This window comes from Schistocerca gregaria, chromosome 1 (genome assembly GCF_023897955.1).
Source record: "Schistocerca gregaria isolate iqSchGreg1 chromosome 1, iqSchGreg1.2, whole genome shotgun sequence".
NCBI lineage: Eukaryota > Metazoa > Arthropoda > Insecta > Orthoptera > Acrididae > Schistocerca > Schistocerca gregaria.
In genome coordinates this window covers 232,491,972-232,513,655 of record NC_064920.1, presented here as the reverse complement: position 1 = coordinate 232,513,655, position 21,684 = coordinate 232,491,972, and the positions used below count along the sequence as shown (strand labels likewise).

Genomic DNA, 21,684 nt, shown 5'->3' with positions numbered 1-21,684 from the left:
ACCTTCTTCATAGCCTAGATTGTTAAGGTCAGATCAACAGTTTCTGTAACATACAATATACAACATCCTATAGTGCTCACTGAAGTACTTAGAGATTGTAGCTGCAGAGGACTGATGATGCTGGCAAATTCCGAACTGATGGGCCCCACATTTGCCAAGGCCATGTCAAGCCTTTACCAGCTGAACCCATTGGATATGAGATTAGCTTGGATAGGGGATGAAAATATACCAGATGCTATAAATGATGTTGGTCAGACAGAGCTTTTAATGACAAGCATTGTAGTAGTAATGGCAGCTGATTTAAAGCCACATCTGGTACAGTTCAGTAGCATAGAAGAGTTCTGGTAGATGAATTAGTTGTCCTGGAAACAGATGTCTAACTACAAACAAATAATGCAATTACTTAACATGTGATGTTTCATCTTTTGCACCTGTGTTATGTCATCATCCAAATATAAACTACTTTGGAAATCAGATTCAGTAGATAATACACTTAGTGTGCGGTCGACATAATATCACATCTCAGCAGTTACAATGTTTCTCTGTGGCGTCAAATGTATCTTTACGACTCCTGCGAAGTCTGAGTGGTCTGCAGGCTTCGTAGTTTCAACCGTAAGCACTAGATGGCAGCAGCAAACCCAGTGGAATACCTTGTATTTATGAAAGATTTTGTTTGTAGCTTACTTCTGAGACACTGTCTGGCATTGGTATCCTCTCAGTTTCATTCGTTTTGACTGATTTCGTGTTGATTTTCTTTTCGATATGTGCAGTGAACAGAATAAAAGTTTGGAGCAAATGATTTATTAAGTCCTTGATGAGTTTTCAGATGGTGAAACAGGGCTGTCTGATGACGATTCAGATTATACGTCGTCTGAAAATAGTGGTAAGTAAAGATTTGTTTCAGATTTTGTTGCTGAGAATGGTTTTTTTGTTAGCTTCCCAGAATTTTATATTATGAATTATGCTCCTGTTTAACAGGAAAGGCTGGAAGAAAGGACCCCCATATGACTGCACCGAATGTAATGTTGGGTTGTGTATCTCCCCCTGCTTCGAAGTTTAACACACCGTTGTCCACTATGAAAGCTAAATTGTGTACTGAACTTATACTTATTGTTATTTTTCTTTACTTCAAGTGTTTTGCAGATATTTTTAGAGGATAATAACATGTTTCATTGTATATAATAGTACTGTAATTCTTTTACATTTTTTTTCTGGCAATAAATATCACTGACTTCAAATTTCATTGATGCCTTAAAATTTTAAATTATTGGCCCCAAAATTTGAGTACTTAATGTAAAAAGTCCAATAAACATATAAATGTTTTGAAATTCTAATAACAGTGAGCTGTAGGGCAGTATGAAATTACAGAAAAAAATTGATTTTACCCAGACCGCAGGTGACGGTAACTACAAATACATCAGCACTGAAAGTGTTAAAAATGCTAAGTCTGTACTCATTTCATAAACAAACCTTCAGGATTGAAAATAATATGAAAGAGTTTATCTGTTTACCATACACACATTCCTCAACAAAAATTTCGCAATATTGACTTTCAGCTGCTGCATGAACATTTTTTTTCCATGACAGAACTGTACGTAAATATCTGTACAAGGCAATGTCCTTGATTCCACTTACCATCAAACCACCTATCATTTGTTGAAGCCACATCTGTAGTATATACTACTTTCTTACTACATTCTTCAGTTTTTTTATGTTCTTTTTGACATTCTGATGACATTATGTCAAGTATCTTCTGACGAACATTCTGGAATTAAAAGAATATCATATTTAATTTCTCAAATTTTAGATAGATTAGACACACTTTTACGTTTTCAGACACAGTAATAATAAACAAGATTAAAGTTATATGTGTCATGAAATACCAGATCATGAACAGATGGTTTACCAGCCCAGTTGGGAAACGGAAAAAAAGATATCATTTTATGAACACAGAATAGTCTAAACCACATATCACTGTTGTAATTATATCACTACAATAAAAAAATATGAGATTCAGGCCATCCTTTTTTTCATAAAATTATAAAACGAGTTCACTGTTTCCTCATGTCAAGCATTATCTGATCAAGTGAACTATTCTAGCATTTGCTTCATATTAGTTATGTTATATTTAGTTACGTACTTTATGAGTATTGAAATATTAAACAACAGAAAATGTGCACTGTTCAATAGTTATACACTTTATAACCCCCAGCTTTACCACTGCTCGGATTTACAGCGCCTCGGCTTTAAAACAGCTGAGCTTTAAGAGAAATGACCGAGCTATCCAAGAAATGGCCAAGCCACACATCAAACTAGTCTTCTACTAAATCACTTAAAATTTTTCCCTAATTCTTTAATAAAATAGTCAGTGCTGATGGATTAGAACTATGTTAAGATTCACAACAGTATTGTTTGGTTCAAATCAGGTGATTTTGTCTCAAAACAGCCAAAGCATCGAGAAACCACACTGAAGCAAGACGTGTCATTGGCCACAATGTCATCAATATTGAACTGGTCCTAGTCCCTCAAGAAACAATGCTCATGATAGTGGTAAATCCATCAGCTATAGCCAATCAAGCAAAAGAAGTGACATAGCTAGAAAATCTACCAGCTGTTGAAAGAGATGTGGATGTAAAGGGATTAAAGGGATTTTTTATTGTATAAAATAGGTGTGGCTGATTTAGTGTCTGTATCTGGGAAAATGTTGGTGGTTTTTTGCAGCACAGGTAACCTGTTATATACCTGTGATTGGGTCAATGGTATCATAGGTGTCACGAAGTGGGGCCATTGGGCTCTTTGTTTTCTCTTAAAATGAGAGATATCTGTTTGTGGAGATATTGTGAACTATACGAATGAGATGCTAGAAATATGAGTATGATGAAAAATTACACACATTTGTTGATGTATTTTGAAGAAGAAAGTTACGACATTTTGAAACTGTGATCAATGCAAGGGTACAATGGATCCACTAATGTTGTTAATAAACTTTTCCACTTGATAAGGTATAAGTATATGCAGCAAAAGAAAAGTGTACAATCACAGAGTTAACAACGGCCAGTATCACTAAGCAATAGGACAATGTAGTTATTCAGTTCTGTTCCACCTAGGTTAATGTAGAATGTAGCCCACCATACATGTATTCTCCTTACTGGTCACTAGCGGCAGGTACTAACTTTTTAGCATAAACTTTTAGACAGATTTCATTATTTGACAGATGATAGTGGTAAAGTATAGGTATAGCTTAATGCACTCAGCGTTCGCCTAGTTTTCTTAATGTTAGTAACACATAGTAGGTGATATTTTTTTTGGTGTACATGTTAAGCTATGACTTAAAGTTATATTCAAGATGTCTGTTCAAGTGGTTACAACAATGTGATGTCAGTAATATGAGAAGCGTGAAATGTGAATTTTATCGAGCAAAAATTCAGCAGGAAGGCTAGGAGATAGGATGCCTTCTTGGATACCACCCCTCACCAATGGCATAAAACACTGCTAATAGAACTGAAAGTGAGATAAAGTGAGAGGTGTGCAAATGAGAACATATGGACTCTATGGTAATAACTGTAAATAAAGCAGTGTGAGTTCCTGCAAAATTTGAGGGCAAATTTTATTCAGTGATGGTAGGAGACTTTAATGGCACAAACCTATAGGAGAAGTTCAAGAGAAAGAGTCTAAAACTGCAATGACACCACATACTGGATAGATTTAGTCAGGCACTGGTCAGCAACTCTAGACCTGAGTCGGGGTCTAGTTTCTGCTTCACTGACACCTGTGTGATGAAATCAGGCTAGTAACCAGGAAGAACTATAGCCCCACCTACTGGAAAGTATGACAGCTGTCATTGCCCTCACACCAGCTAATTTGCTGCGATACACTAATATCATGCATTCCGCAACTTTCAATGCATGGAAGCAGTATTTAACAACTGCTGTACCAACTTCTCATTGTTTGCCTAGCTACTAAGTAAGCGACACCCAGTCACTGTGCGTCTGCACCTTCGCCTCTCAGCCACTGCCTTCCCAGGATTGCTCGCTATCACAAGAGTCTAGCCAGCAGTTCAGGGTCAGATTATGAGCAGCACAATGACCTCCACTATGCTAGCCTACATAACCCTCTACTTGCTCTGCACCACAGCCAGGCCACTTGCAGTGTCCACACCATCACCAAGCCAGCATCTTCTGTCAACTGTCCCCTGTGTAAAAGCAGCTCACCTATCTACCACCACCAGCTGTTACTACACCTGCCACTCAGCACAGAATATTACATGAAGATAGAAACATGTTTTTATAACAGCACTAGCTGTATGAAATAATTAACTACTTCTTCATGTTCACAAAAGTATCAAGTTAAATGACTGAATAAAGGACTGTGTATACGTCCACTGCTGGTCTGTCTACAACTTCCCACAAACCACACGTGTCTCTCAAACCATCTATGTATCTTACCACACCCACAGGAAGACCCATATCCATTCAGACAGCAAGAACTGCTCATGTTTCATTTCACTTTCTCTGTAGCTATTCTACAAGAGTTGCATAAAAAATCTGAGAAAATTGTAATGAAACTTCTTATTGCCATAATCCTGAATATCTTCTTGAACTACAAATTGTTAAAAAACTTAAATCTTAAATGTAAGTCAAGTGTAGTGGGCAGAAGTCACATACAATCATAGAGCTATATTCAGACCATGGTAATCATTATGAACCTCAGAGGACCAGAGTACATAAACATGACAAGAATTACACTGGATGAAAAATGACAATTAGCACACAATAAATGGTGCACTATCAAACAGAGAAATACGACTAGATATAAATTATTAACATAAATACCCCCCCCCCCCCATGAACCATGCCTCAGCGATACAGCCATACCGTAGGTGCAACCACAACGGAGGGGTATCTGTTGAGAGGCCAGACAAACATGTGGTTCCTGAAGAGGGGCACAGCAGCCTTTTCAGTAGTTGCAGGGACAACAGTCTAGATGATTGACTGATCTGGCCTTGCAACATTAACCAAAACGGCCTTGCTGTGCTGGTACTGCGAACGGCTGAAAGCAAGGGGAAACTACAGCCGTAATTTTTCCCGAGGACATGCAGCTTTACTGTATCCTTAAATGATGATGGCGTCCTCTTGGGTAAAATATTCCGGAGGTAAAATAGTCCCCCATTCAGATCTCCGGGCAGGGACTACTCAGGAGGACGTCGTTATCAGGAGAAAGAAAACTGGCGTTCTATGGATCGGAGTGTGAAATGTCAGATCCCTTAATCGGGCAAGTAGGTTAGAAAATTTAAAAAGGGAAATGGATAGGTTAAAGTTAGATATAGTGGGAATTAGTGAAGTTCGGTGGCAGGAGGAACAAGACTTTTGGTCAGGTGAATACAGGGTTATAAATACAAAATCAAATAGGGGTACTGCAGGAGTAGGTTTAATAATGAATAAAAAAATAGGAGTGCGGGTAGGCTACTACAAACAGCATAGTGAACGCATTATTGTGGCCAAGACAGACACAAAGCCCATGCCTACTACAGTAGTACAAGTTTATATGCCAACTAGCTCTGCAGATGATGAAGAAATTAATGAAATGTATGATGAGATAAAAGAAATTATTCAGGTAGTGAAGGGAGACGAAAATTTAATAGTCATGAGTGACTGGAATTCGTCAGTAGGAAAAGGGAGAGAAGGAAACATAGTGGGTGATTATGGATTGGGGCTAAGAAATGAAAGAGGAAGCCGTCTGGTAGGATTTTGCACAGAGCATAACTTAATCATAGCTAACACGTGGTTCAAGAATCATAAAAGAAGGTTGTATACATGGAAGAATCCTGGAGATACTAAAAGGTATCAGATAGATTATATAATGGTAAGACAGAGATTTAGGAATCAGGTTTTAAATTGTAGGACATTTCCAGGGGCAGATGTGGACTCTGACCACAATCTATTGGTTATGACCTGTAGGTTAAAACTGAAGAAACTGCAAAAACGTGGGAATTTAAGGACATGGGATCTGGATAAGCTGAAAGAACCAGAGGTTGTACAGAGTTTCAAGGAGAGAATAAGGGAACAATTGACAGGAATGGGGGAAAGAAACACAGTAGAAGAAGAATGGGTAGCTCTGAGGGATGAAGTAGTGAAGGCAGCAGAGGATAAAGTAGGTAAAAAGACGAGGGCTGCTAGAAATCCTTGGGTAACAGAAGAAATATTGAATTTAATTCATGAAAGGAGAAAATATAAAAATGCAGTAAATGAAGCAGGCAAAAAGGAATACAAACATCTCGAGATCGACAGGAAGTGCAAAATGGCTAAGCAGAGATGGCTAGAGGACAAATGTAAGGATGTAGAAGCTTATCTCACTAGGGGTAAGATAGATACTGCCAACAAGAAAATTAAAGAGACCTTTGGAGAGAAGAGAACCATGTGTATGAATATCAAGAGCTCAGATGGAAACCCAGTTCTAAGCAAAGAAGGGAAGGCAGAAAGGTGGAAGGAGTATATAGAAGGTTTATACAAGGGCGATGTACTTGAGGATAATATTATGGAAATGGAAGAGGATGTAGATGAAGACGAAATGGGAGATAAGATACTGCGTGAAGAGTTTGACAGAGCACTGAAAGACCTGAGTCAAAACAAGTCGCCCGGAGTAGACAACATTCCATTAGAACTACTGATGGCATTGGGAGAGCCAGTCATGACAAAACTCTACCAGCTGGTAAGCAAGATGTATGAGACAGGCGAAATACCCTCAGACTTCAAGAAGAATATAATAATTCCAATCCCAAGAAAGCAGGTGCTGACAGATATGAAAATTACCGAACTATCAGTTTAATAAGTCACACCTGCAAAATACTAACGCAAATTCTTTACAGACGAATGGAAAAACTGGTAGATGCGGACCTCGGGAAGGATCAGTTTGGATTCCGTAGAAATGTTGGAACACGTGAGGCAATACTGACCTTACGACTTATCTTAGAAGAAAGATTAAGAAAAGGCAAACATACGTTTCTAGCATTTGTTGACTTAGAAAAGGATTTTGACAATGTTGACTGGAATACTCTCTTTCAAATTCTGAAAGTGGCAGGGGTAAAATACAGGGAGCGAAAGGCTATTTACAATTTATACAGAAACCAGATGGCAGTTATTAGAGTCAAGGGGCACGAAAGGGAAACAGTGGTTGGGAAAGGAGTGAGACAGGGTTGTAGCCTCTCCCCGATGTTATTCAATCTGTATATTGAGCAAGCAGTAAAGGAAACAAAAGAAAAATTTGGAGTAGTTATTAAAATTCATAGAGAAGAAGTAAAAACTTTGAGGTTCGCCGATGACATTGTAATTCTGCCAGAGACAACAAAGGACTTGGAAGAGCAGTTGAACGGAATGGACAGTGTCTTGAAAGGAGGATATAAGATGAACATCAACAAAAGCAAAACGAGGATAATGGAATGTAGTCAAATTAAATCGGGTGATGCTGAGGGAATTAGATTAGGAAATGAGACACTTAAAGTAGTAAAGGAGTTTTGCTATTTAGGAAGTAAAATAACTGATGTTGGTCGAAGTAGAGAGGATATAAAATGTAGACTGGCAATGGCCAGAAAAGCGTTTCTGAAGAAGAGAAATTTGTTAACATCGAATATAGATTTATGTATCAGGAAGTCGTTTATGAAAGTATTTGTTTGGAGTGTAGCCATGTATGGAAGTGAAAAATGGACGATAACTAGTTTGGACAAGAAGAGAATAGAAGCTTTCGAAATGCGGTGCTACAGAAGAATGCTGAAGATAAGGTGGATAGATCACATAACTAATGAGGAGGTGTTGAATAGGATTGGGGAGAAGAGAAGTTTGTGGCACAACTTGACTAGAAGAAGGGATCGGTTAGTAAGACATGTTTTGAGGCATCAAGGGATCACAAATTTAGCATTGGAGGGCAGCGTGGAGGGTAAAAATCGTAGAGGGAGACCAAGAGATGAATACACTAAGCAGATTCAGAAGGATGTAGGTTGCAGTAGGTACTGGGAGATGAAGAAGCTTGCACAGGATAGAGTAGCATGGAGAGCTGCATCAAACCAGTCTCAGGACTGAAGACAACAACAACATAAATATGTAACTACTGGTAAGTAGTTTTATCATGTGTCCAGTAATTTTTTTTACATAAATGTTATGCAATTCATAAGTCTGTAAAAATCATTAGAAAGCCTGTGTATTAAAAAAAAAAAAAAAAAAAACTATTAAAACACATAAAGGTTGCAGTGCTTCGAGAATTTCTGGGTAAATTCTAGAGACACTTGTATTTCCACCATCTCAAACATGTGTTATTTTAAAGATGAGTGTGTGAAGGTGGAACTGCCTACTGCACTATGATTATGTGTGTGCAAGACTGGCGTAGATCGGACGGTTGATCAGCGCAGTTAGGTAGTCGCAGTGCTCGTCTCAGAAGCTACACGCCCAGCACAAGGAGCATACGCACCGTACTCTGTGACAGTGCTGCATCAGTCATTATAGAGACCAGCTGAATGTTATTAAAGAAAAGAAAAGACAGTACTTATTCACTACTTTCATGAGGTCCAGATGGTGGACTTGCTAGAGCTTTCTAGATTGTATTTGTTATAAAGTATGTAAGAGTATCTGTCGGACTGACTATTGTTGGGCTTACAAAAAATGAATAATTTATATGGTGTCTCATTTGTGGAAGTGGAAATATAGTGAAATTGGCTTGAAAGTATACTGAGTGTATGGAGTTATTTTAAGAGTATACAAAATTCCTCCAAAACAGCATCTTGTCTTCGCAGAAGAAATTGGCAGAGAATCGCAGCCGCTTATTCTGAAAAGAAGATCCGCAAAACTACTCCACGTAAGCTCAATAATAAATTGGGAATGCAGCTGCCACACAAGCACCACACTGCTCCCTCTAGTTGCTGGAAACTGCCAGAATGTGTAGTAGCTTATCAGTACATGAAAGTATGCAGGTATGGTACTGTGATACTTAATCTTCAGGTTAACATTTCAAATGAGAGGAGGAGAGACAGAGGGTTGGGAAATTGATAATTCATTATAAAATAGCAGCAAAATTTTCCAGGAAATTCTTGTTTTTTTAAATCTTTTTGTTCATTTAGTGTATTATGTGGATATTCTTTGAAATTGCAAAAAATTTCAATTTTTCTTGCATATTCATTACTACACCTTTTGTTACATTATGTAATAGTTTCATGTTATCCTCAATGATACCTAACAGTGTTTGAAACACTTGGAGCGGGCACCTCAGTATTGGACCAATGAGTATGTTCTGTCATAACTTCCTACCTGTTTGACCTACGTCAAATTTATCACACTGTTGGCAATTAATTCTGTATACTTCTGCTTGATCACATGTCATTTTACTTTTTCTAAAAATCTGACTGATTTTGTTAGAGATTATTGCTACATCTAGAAATCTTGCATAATTTTTCTTCTTATTACATTAACTTTTAATAAGAGTAATTGCCCAATTGTTGTTTTCATTTTTAATTTTAACTTTTTTCTTTTTCTGTAAAATCTTGTCAACTACTACTTCTTGAAACCGGTTACTAGACACTGCAAATTTTAACATATTTCCCTTATTCAAACTTTCAGGGAATATTGGAGTTCTTAACAGCCTACCACCCATGCTGGGAGAAAATGATGTTTGTAACTTAAGGGTGGCATGATGATTCATGGATAATAATATTAGCAGTAGTTGGTTCAATATAGATATTAAAAATGTGCTGCTTGTTCATTTTATATATTTCTAAGTCCAGAAAGTTAATTTTATTTTCTTCTTCTTTGTCCACAGTAAATTTTAAATTTGGATGAGCATTATTAAATAGATTATAAAACTGAGGTGACAAAACTCCTGGGATAGCGATATGCAAATATACAGATGGTGATAGTATAGAGTAAACAAGGTATAAAAGGGAAGTGCATTGGTGGAGCTGTCATTTGTAAGCAGGTAATTCATGTGAAAAGCTTTCCGACGTCATTATGGCTGCACAGCGGGAATTAACAAACTCTGAACGTGGACTGATAGTTGGTGCTAGAGCCATGGGACATTCCATTTTGGAGACTGTGGGGGAATTCAATATTCCAAGATCCACAGTGCCAAGAGTGTGTCAACAATACCAGATTTTAGGCATTACTTCTCACCACGTAAACATAGTGGCCAACGCCCTTCACTTAATGACCGAGAGCAGCGGCTTTTGCGCAGAGTTGTCAGTGCTAACACAGAAGCAACACTGCATAAAATAACCTCAGAAATCAAAGTGGGACATACGACAAATGTCTTCATTAGAACACCATGGCAGAAATTTGGTGTTAATGGGATATGGGAGCAGACGACCGATGCAAGTGTCTCTGTCAACAGCACATTGCCTGCAGAACCTCTCCTGGGCTTACGACTTTAACCCTAGACGACTGGAAAACTGTTGCCTGGTAAGATAAGCCCAGATTTCAGCTGGTGAGAGCTGATGGTACAGTTCAAGTGTGGCGCAGACCCCACGAAGCCACAGAACCAAGTTGTCACAAGGCTCTGTGCAAGTTGGTGGTGGCTCCATACTGGTGTGGTTGGTGATTACAAGGAATTGATTGGGTCTTCTGGCGCAAGTGAACTGATCATTGACTGGAAATGGTTATGTTCTGCTACTTGGAGACCATCTGCAGCCAGTCATGGACTTCACATTACCAAATAACAATGGAATTTTTATGGATGATAATACCCCACAAATATTCATGACTGCTCATTACACTCGTACTCACCACATTTATCATCTCTTAGTTCTCATGCACTTTTCAGTTTGTGTTTGAAGTCTGTTTTATTATCCATTAAATTCTTCACACCACTTGGTATGTGTTTCAAAAACCATTTATAATGTACCAAATCAAACTTGGTACGAGGTTGAAGATTTTTATGGCCCCTTTCTAGGCACATTATGGCTGATCTGATAGTGGCACATCCCTGATCTTCATTCTTGTAAAAAAATTTTACACATCTTTTTCCCTCCTGGAAGGGAAAGGGTGGGTTGTTGTAGAACTTAGTTCTTTTGAGCCACGTCATTCTAGCTAGAATTGTGGCAGTGGGATTCCTGTTTGGAATAACAGCTAATCTCACGGCATGTTAATTTTTGAAGCTGAGCACATGTGCAACAATGCAGTCACGGCAACAAGAGCTGCATGTGGGCCTTCAGGGAATTACTTTATTCAGTCAGAAGTAGTTTGTGTATTCTACAATATCTGTGAGTTTCATTAGCCTATTCATTAGTGCACTGAACTGTTAGTGACATAGGAAATCGAAGGAGGTTGCATGATGTTTAGGACAGTGGCTCGCATTCAGGAGAAGAATGATTCAAATCCATATCTCATCATCCTGATTTAGATTTTCCACGACGTTAATAAAAGAAAAGTATAAAATTTAAATAAAATGAACATTTGTAGAAAAAAAGTGAACTTCATATATTTCTCTCTCTCTCTCTCTCTCTCTCTCTCTCGCATGCGGCCATCGGCCATTATGTAGTCACAGTGATGGGTTTGTGACCCATGTTCGTAGTGAGACTGTACATCCCTATGTAAATCACTTATCCTCCTAGTATTACATTTATGAATGTTACTGCTGTTTTCAAATTCTGACTGATTGTTGACAACATACTTCATTATGGGGCAAGTGTCTTGTGAGGCTGTCCCCAAGAGGTTCATGAATGAACATCACAATTATTTACATCTGCATAAATACTCCAAAAGATACGGGACAGTGCATGGCAGAGGTTACACTGTACCAGTGTTATCAGTTTTTTCCCTTATGACTCTCTGAACATCCATGTACATGCCCTAATCTCTCATCTTTTCCTCGTGATCTCTGTACCAGGTGTATATTGGTGGCAGCATAATGGTCACAGAGTCACCATCAAATCCAGATTCTTTAAATTTATCAAGCAGGGTTCCATAAGAACTACATCCTTTATCTAAGGATTCCCATCTCAGTTTGACCATTTCTGTATGGGCTACACCAGTGATCCTAGTAGAGCGCCTCTGAATTTTTTCAATACCTGTTGTCTTGCTGACTTGATAAAGTATCCAAATACTGGAGCAATACTCTAGAATTGATCACACTAGTGTTAAGAGCACAATTTCCTTTACAGATTATGATGATAACTTGGATTCCTGACTAGAATTAAGGCCTGCCATGACACCTTGAGTGAGTTCAGCTATGCCTGTTCCGAAATTTTTTAAGAAAAATGAACAGTCACAGATTAATTATCTTTGTTCTAGAATATCTTGAGGACTGTGTAGCTGTCACTTCCGAGTTTGCTATCTCCACATTGTGGTTTCTGAAATAATTGAGCTCACTGCCAGAAATATTGGTATAAAAGACCTCACATCAGATTAAGTGATAATCTTGCTTTGTTTAAGTTTCTTATTCCACATGTAACACAAGATGATAAACACTTCACCACAAACATCAATATTGTGCAACACTATGATGTAAGTGATGTTAACAAATATATGTCTGCAGTCTGTAGTGCCTCCTCCTCTTGCATGTTGGTGGCAAACTGGTGCACTTAATCCACAGTCAGTATAATGTCTACATTTTCAACTCCTTATGCAGATCATTAATGAATGACAAGATTTATGCTTAATACACAACAGAGGTGGGATGATGATATTGCCGCAAAAGTGAAGGAGGGTTGGTTGATTTGGGGTGGCAGAGGGATCAAACAGCGAGGTCATAGGTCCCATGAACAAAGAAGGCAGAAATCAACAGAGGAAGAACAAACAGCACCATCCAGTCAAGGGGAAGGGATAACAGCAGGCAAACAAAGAGGGATAAGGGTTGTCAGGTAAGCAGAAAGAGGAAAGAACAGGAGTGGGGTGGGTGGAAACGAGCAAATCAGAGGGGCCCCAGAAACGCTACGGGTTGTGGAGCAGCAGCACCACCACCAACCCATCCTGACACCCACACCATACCATTATCAAAATACAATGGAGACTGTACGCGCAATAAAATGGGGACTGAAGCGGGGGAAGAATACAAAAAGAATGTGAAACAAAACTGCAACCGACCACACAAAATGGAGGGAAAAGGCAGGTGTGGAGCCAAATCAAAGGCTTCCATTACCAACGCCTACACTAACTTGAGAGACTCAATTCCCAGAAGAAAATTGAAGGACTTAAACTTGAGAAGACAAACCACTTTGCAAGGGTCGTCCTCCAACATCAGAGACAAGGAAGCTGAGAGGGCATATTTAGTGTGAAGGGCCAAAAAGTGGGCACAGTCCAGCAGATGGGAGCTGTGCAACTACAAAGGGAAGGGCAGCTCATTACAGAGTAAAAAGACATGACTCAGCCTATTATGGCCGTTATGAAGATGGCAAAGGGTGGTAGATTTCCCCTGGGAGAGGCAGAGGAAAGAATGCCACATGCCGGTAGTCTCCTTGATTGATCAAAGTTTACTATACAGGAGAGTTGCCTCCCAAGAGTCAGCCCGTGATAGAGCAGAGAATGACACCCCCCCCCCCCCCCCCAACCCCCGACCACACTCAGATACCTACTATGTGGCCAGGAATACAAAGGAAATCAACTGAACAAGCAGCATCAACAAGATCAGCAAGAAGGTCATGGATGGCAGAGACCAAGCAGTGGCAGGAAAAACTCTTGAGTAATAGCCTGAAGGCCACTCACTGAATCTGTATACAACAAATGGACAGTTTAATGAAATGAGGGCCCAATAGATGGCCATCAATTCTACAGTAAACACCCCACACCTGGCATGCAAGATATGGTGTTCCATGCCAACAGAAGATGTCCCACATGACTGACAGATTTAGAGCCATCAGTGTACAAAACAATGACATCCTGAAGAATTTTTGGAACAAACAACAGAACACCATTGGAGTGACAGAGGCTTTCTGACCCCAGAAGAAATCCATCCAACTCTGGTGTATGAAACAATGGCATCCTGAACTCCAACAAGAGAGTTTGGAACAAACACCAGAACACCATAGAAGCAATGGGGTCTTTCAGACCCCAGAATGATCCATCCAAATCCAGAGCCGACAAATTAACCAAGGAGAAAGGGGTCGGTAGAGAACGTGGAGAAGAGGACTGGATGGACCATAGTATGGTGACAGATATGCACCACCCTCAACTTAAGAGGAGACAAATAAAAACTGTGCGAGGGTGTCCATTTGGAAGCACGCCCAATGGCACCCTGGAGCCATTTTTCTGCAAAGGCCACCAATTGGGAGTTACCTCAAATATAGAAATTATCCACATACAGAGCAGAGGTGACCAACCATTCAGCAGAGGCCACAAGTCCATTAACAACGATAAGAAAAAGAAGAAACTTAATACGGAGCACCCTCAAATGCCGTTCTGCCCGATCCGCAGAGAGCTGAGAATAGTGCCGACCAGGACTCTGTACGACTGGTGTGACAGGAACTGGTGAATAAAAATCGGGAGAGGCCCCTAAAGACCACACTCATTGAATGTAAGGAGGATGTGATGGCAGTAAGCTGTGTCATAGCCCTTACAAAGTTCGAAGAAAACTGTGAGAAGATGGTGACACTGAGAAAAGGCCTGCCGAACTTTGGTTTCCAATTGAAGCAGAAGATCGATCAGAGACTGTCCCTCCTAAAAGCTGCACTGGAAAGGAGATAAAAGGTCCAAGATTCAAGGATCCAACTGAGCCGCCATCTGTTCTTGTAACTTACTGGGGACATCGGTCAGGCTGACTGGCCAGTTAGTATCACGGGATGACGGATCCTTTCCAGACTTAAGGAAAGGAACTACAATAGTGTCTCTCCAATGAGAGGGGAAAATGCCTTGGAGCCAAATACAGTTAAACACGTAGACAAAATATTGTTGTTGTGGGAGATTGAGGTGTTGAAGCAATTCATTTTGATTTGGAGCAGGGCCAGGAGTGGAAGCGTGGGAAGATGGGAGAGTCAAAAAAGAGCTCCCATTCAGTAAAAGTTTCACTGGAGGATTCCACCTGACAAGGAGTAAAACATAAGCAGGAAGCTTCAGCCTGCTGTTTCCAGAGGAAGGCAGCTGGATATGAGGCTAACACTGATGCCATCGCAAAACGGATTGTGAGGTGTTGTGCAAGACCTGATGGATCTGTACAAAGACCAACCGGAAGAGGAAGGCCCAGAATGGAAGACTACCACTGACAACCTTGTAAGGTACAGACTGTAGCCCACACCCGTGATGAAGGAACAGAAGAACCTAGAGAGGAGAGAAAGCGTTCCCAACACACCCACTTGCTTGATTTGATTAAGTAACAGGCTTCGGCACAAATATGTTTACAGGTAATAAGATCAGTGGATGATGAGTGTCACTTAAGGTGTTGCAAGTGTGACCACAATCACGGATAGCAGTGGCAATGGTCATGCTCCACCATAGAAATGGCCAATGGCCAACTGGGCCTGTTAAGCAGGGAAAGGCTATGTGGATTATATAATTGGAAGCATCACGGACGACTTCACCAATACAAACTGACAAAGAAGGTGCAAACACAACCTGGGAGATATATAAAAGCCAATTAGCATTATGGAAAGCCCAGAAGGGTATCCTGGTCATCAAGAGGTGGGAAGGGAATGAGAGAATCAACAGGAAGTGGTCACTATCACAGAGGTTATCATGTGGTGACCAGTGTAAAGAACGAAGACGGGGAGGGGAAGACAGCAAAAGATCAATGGCAGAGAAAGTGTGATGCACAACACTAAAATGAGTAGGGGAACCACCATTAAGAAGGTACAGGTCATGGTATACTAGAAACTGATCAACGAGGAGCCCCCGACTAGACTAAAAACCAGTGCTCCACAAAGGGGTGAGGGGCATTAAAATCCCCACATAGGAGGAAAGAGGGCGGAGTTGCTGAAGGAGGTCAGGCAGGACAACAGATGTAAAAGCCCTGTCATGAGGGAGATAGAGACTGCAAACTGTGACGGCATAGTCATAAGTTGACCCAGACGGCACTGCTTCCAGTGTGGCATGAAGTGTGATCCATGTACTAAGAATATTGGTACGGCCCAACGTGCAAATGCCACCAGACGTCCCCAAAGGGCCCACCCGATTCTGAAATAAGACACGGAACCCACAAAGGATCAGTAAGTGAGCGTTAGTAAAATGAGATTCCTGGAGTACAACGAAAGTTCCTGAGTAACAAGCAGTAAGGCACTGAAAGTCTGGGAGGCAACGATAGTATACATTACAGTTCCACTGAATAAGCGTAGAGAGTGTATCCAAATACAGGCATACAGACTGGGACCAATCACGCTGCTGGGTCACCATCTGTCACCAGCAAGAATGGGGTGACATCCATAAATAAGAGGTCAGACTCAGGTTTCCACGGGGGAGATGGCATCTTCGGGGGGCATCAGGGGGAGGGGGCTTGTCCTGCAACTTGTGTTTTTTCTTCTTCTTCTCTTTCATAGTTTGAGGAGGGCAGCATGTTTCTGCAAGATCTGGATCCAAAAGAGAGCAGGAGGCCTTGGACTGCATAGACTGTGTGTCCCGTGACTGAGTTGAAAGGGAGAGCTTCGACCGGGGGGGGGGGGGGGGGGAGAGCATAGAAGCCACAGGGGAGGGGCAGTGGAGACAGGGGATGAGACTGGGGTAAGGAAGAGGGAGGAGGAGGAAAGGACATAACAGAGCAAAAGCAGAAGTCATCAACACATGGTGTAAGTCATAAGATAAACAATCAAGGAACTTATAGTCTTGTACGCCCTCCTCTTTTATAATCTAGGCAACCTGGTAAGAGTGGAGAGTGACAGTCATGATAATTAATTAGCATGGGTGGCAGAACACAGGGGCTACGCTCATTGAGTGGTTGCCCACATTCACCACACAGAGGGTCTGCCATACATTGGGAAGACATGCCCGAAACGCAAGTACTGAAGCAGCTTATGGGTTGCAAGATGTACGGCTTCAAATCACACCAGTAACACATAACCTTGACCTTCCCTGAAAGGTTATCTCTCTCAGAGGCCAGAATAAAGGTGCCGGTATCAGTGCAATTGACCTTATGGCGTTTCTGCACACACTGAACAAAATGAATGCCCCATCATTCCAGATTAGCCCATTGTTCCTCATAAGTTTGAATGATGAGGTCCCAACAAAAAATGACTCCCTGAAGAAATGTAATGGTCACCAGGACATCGCCAAAATGACCACAAGCATGAAGGGCTGAAGACAGGGCGTCAGAAGAAGTTTCAATAAACACAGAACCCGACCATATGTTACTGAGAGACTCCACTTCACCAAACTTGTGTTGGATATTTTCCACAAAAAATAATGGCTTTGTGGCAATGAATGTGGCCCCATTCATCCTAGTACAGATCACGTAGTAGGGAAAGTGTTTCACCTCAAGCCAGTGAGCCTGGCCCTCCTCCCAGGGTGTGCTCAGGAAAGGGAAGGCCGTAAGGTCATAAGAAATAGCTTTCAACAATCCATTACCAACCAAGGAGACAGCCATAGAGAAATGGCCAGATTTTTGAAGCTTGATACGTCTTGTGTGCAAAGTATCAACCCTGAACCACCCTTTCAATCAAGAATTCTCCCCATGGGCGCCACACAGCCACAGTAAGAGCCATCTGGCACAACATATGTTACCAGGAGTTCCAATACTCCAGAATGACAAGCAACCACCCCTAAGCACACATGGGGAGGCAGTTCAGATGTCAGAAATGTGATCCCTTTGTATTCAGGGGGCTCAGACAGATGGTTACATAACACTGTGACCACATGGATTGGCTACATATGCTGGTGACCTAGTGATGTGGAAGGAGGCTGCAACAGGGAAAGAAGAGGGGGACAAAAGGGGGGAGGGGAGAACAATACATGCTGTAGACACTAGGGAGGGAGTTCTTCGACAAATGGCTTACATTATGCAGAGAAAATTTAGAAGTGGAGGTCAAACTCCCAAAAGGGACTAAAAACAAAAAAAAAAAGGAAGGATGAAAAAGAAAAGGCAAGGGGAATAAAACTGCAAGGAATACAGGAAACCAGGTGGATGGCCATGTCAACACAAGTAAAAACACAGAGAGAAGGGGAAAGGGGAAGCAGCGGGGAAGGAGCAAGGGCAGAGAAGGAGGGGCACAAGGAAGAAAATGCACCTCGAGATGGAGAGAGGGGCACGAGGAAGAAAATGCACCTCGAGATGGAGAGAGGGGCACGAGGAAGAAAATGCACCTCGAGATGGAGAGAGGGGCACGAGGAAGAAAATGCAGCTCGAGATGAAGGGAGAGGCATGAGGAGGAATATGCAGCTCAGGATGGAAGAATGGGCTGCAATAGCTCAAGGCCCTGTGGGCACCAGGCGTGAACTCACAAAAGAACTATGAGCCCTCTGGGGAGGGGCAAAGGTGATGGAGAAAAGGGAGACCTATATCAGATGGGACATGAGCTATAATAATGATGGTAGAAGTAGGTATGTAACACTGAGAGGAGAGGTTAAGAAAGTAGTAATTTGTGCAAGAAATGCTAGTGAGACTTTAAACGTGAAGAAATTAATATCGGCATAGGGAGTTCAAAGTCCAAAGAAGCATGGAAGGTGATAAAACAGCCAAGAACAAATGACAGAAATAGTTTAAACTTACAGCTTATGAGCCTAGACAGATGTAAGACATGCTACGAACAACTGTTTAAAGAAGATGGATCCAAATTTCAAACTTCAGGATATGTGCTGCTTTGTAGGCTACCACCATGATACAGAAATTAAGGAGATAACAACAGCTGTAGTACAGAATACAGTTAATCAATTTGAAAATGACAAAGCACAAGGATCTAGAGTTGTATATATGGAATTGTTAAAGGATGGATCCAACATGTTAGCTGAACATCTAGCAAAGCTATTTAAACTATGTCTCAGTGGAGAGTAAATCCTTGTCAAGTTTATAGAAGGGTTCATCACAAACATTTAAAAAGGAAAGCAAAGATGACTGCGCAAATTATCAAGGGCTTCACAGTTCTCAGTTCTATATCATGATTATATGGTAAGATCCTTAAAACTAGAACTGAGGGATAAATTGAGGAAGTAGAAGAACAGAGTGGTTTTTGGGCAGGAAGGTCTTGATTCGATAACATCTGCAACATTAGACAGGTGACTGACATGAGACTGGCACATAACTTGGAGACACAGATGGCTTTTACAGACTTGCAGAAGGCCTATGACAGTATACCATGTTGTAGGATGTGGGAAGTAATGAATAACCACGATATTCATAGATGTTCTGTACAAGTCATTAAAAATTTGTATTCAGTTAATACTTGTCATGTTAAAACAGGGGAGTTGCTACCAAAAAACTAAAGGTTAACAAAAGACTCAGACAAGAATGCTACATCATCCCTAACCTCTTCAAAATATGAGGATCACTCCAAAAGAAATGCACACTACTTTTTTTTTTAATCCACCTTTTATTCTACATGTTTGAAAGTTTTACAGTGTGTAGATACATCCTTTAGGAACAATATTTTCATTTCTCCACGTAATATCCATCCCTCTCAACTGCCTTACACCATCTTGAAACCAGCACCTGTATACCCGCACAGTAAAATTCTGGACCAACCTGTTGGAGCCACTGTTTGGGAGCATGCAGAAGGGAGACATAATCTTCAAACCTTGTTCCACAAAGAGAGTCTTTCAGTTTCCCAAAGCGATGATCGTCACATGGAGCCAGGTCAGGACTGTAAAGCGGGTGTTTCAGTGTTGTCCATCCGAGTTTTGTGATCGCTTCCATGGTTTTTTGACTGACATGTGGCCGTGCATTGTTGTGCAAGAGCAAAACATCCTGCTTTCGCTAATGTGGTCAAACATGAATCAGTCAAGCTTGAAGTTTCTTCAGTGTTTTCACATATGCATCAGAATTTATGGTGGTTCCACTTGGCATGATGTCCACAAGCAAGACTCCTTCAGAATCAAATAACACTATAGCCATAACTTTTCCAGCAGAAGGCGTGATTTTGAATTCTTTTTCTTGGGTGAATTTGCATGATGCCACTCCACTGATTGCCTCTTTGTCTCTGGTGAAAAATGTTCCATCACCTGTCACAATTCTTCCAAGAAATTCATCTCCACCATTCTCGTACTCTTCCAAAAGTTCGCTGCATACCATTTTTCTTCATAGAAATTTAGGTGTTCATCAGGCAGATAACACTGGAGTTTTACCAAGATCTTGATTGTACTAGATTTAGTGGCACATTTCCTGACAGATAAGCTAGTTTTTCTGACGCAACAATGGACTGTCTTAGAGGCCCAGATTGTTGAAGCTGTAATACAACCCTTTCTTACGTTTCCAAAAATAGAATGCGAAGAAGTGCTGGTAGAGACTGTCACTTTCCCATGTCTTCCAATACTTAGAGTTTCTTCATAAATTCTAGTCTTTCTGAAGTATGGCTGTCACCATTACTTAATATCTAGTATTTCAGTAGCAGGAATCTCTCAAACGAGAAATTTACCCATTTCGAACTTTGAAGAATCACTTCTGTGACACCATATACAGTAAACAATTTGTACTGTTTCCTTTTTATAATGCTGGAATTCCTATTGCAGAGTAAAAAACTGTGACCTGCCACAGGGAATTAATGTTGAATTTCCCAAAATCAGTTAGGTACAACAGAAACCTTATGCAAGAGTGATCCTTATTCTCATTACAGCACTTGTCAGAGAACAGGTGAAGTTTGATGTATTATTATGGTGTACTTTGGAAGCACTATTGTATTACAAATAACTGGTAAACATTACTGCCAACCTATACTGCAACACACTTTTAACTGAGGGGATAACAAAGGGTTGGGTTGTTTTGAGGGAGGAGACCAGACAGTGAGGTCATCAGATTAGGGAAGGTCAGGGAGGGAAGTCGGCCGTGCCCTTCCAAAGGATCCATCCCAGCATTTTCTTGGAGCGATTTAGAGAAATCATGGAAAACCTAAATCAAGATGGCCAGGTGCAGGATTGAACCGCCATCCTCCCCAATGCGAGTCCAGTGTGCTAACCACTGTGCCACCTTGCTTGGTACGATAACAAAGCCAACAATGTACAACAGTAAAAATACCTGCAGTACATTGTTTCCTTGTGAAAGCTACTGGAAATGCTATCAAGGAGTGTGAGCTGCTGCTATGTAACCTTTGTTTTCTTTGTTTTTAACAGGAAATGCGTCACTGACTGATGCCCCTATAAAAATAACATTATTTTTCAGAATTCTATTGAATGTACATTAACTGATGGACTGATACCTCGTTAACATCAGTGTGTATGGTTACAAATGTAGTGTCTGAAGGAACAACAAAATCAGAATCACCAAATCATGGACTAACACTTTTAAAAAATATATGATTCAAATCTTTAGCAGACTCACTAATTCGCATGTTTTTATTATGCACTCCCCTTAAAATGAATTATAAGACTGTGTGCCATTGATTCAGGCATACAAGCAAATCCTTGTATCTGCTGAGGTAATACAGTGTGAAGCCACTGACTAAATAAGTTAAAAAATTCTAAATTATAATCTTGTTCATACTGTGGTGTAAACCACAAAAGAAACAATTGCTCCTATCAGACTGCATGATGTCACCAATGTATAAAGATTACAGACATAAGGCTGTGGTGTGCTAAATGAACTGTAAGTGAAAAACCAAATAAACATTCAAATATATGGTGGTGGTTAATAATAACAAATCAGTTATTATTC

General features: G+C 40.6%; 1 protein-coding gene across 4 annotated transcripts in view; it reads right to left on the bottom strand.

Moving 5' to 3' along the window:
* The window catches only part of LOC126338486 (uncharacterized), a 179,534-nt gene that overhangs the window by 115,472 nt on the left and 42,378 nt on the right, over window positions 1-21,684 (bottom strand). For all 4 annotated transcript variants that reach the window (XM_050001557.1, XM_050001559.1, XM_050001558.1 and 1 more), the window contains exon 3: window positions 1,636-1,765. In XM_050001557.1, coding sequence (XP_049857514.1) covers window positions 1,636-1,765 — 130 coding nt within the window. The remainder of the gene's footprint in view (window positions 1-1,635; window positions 1,766-21,684) is intronic.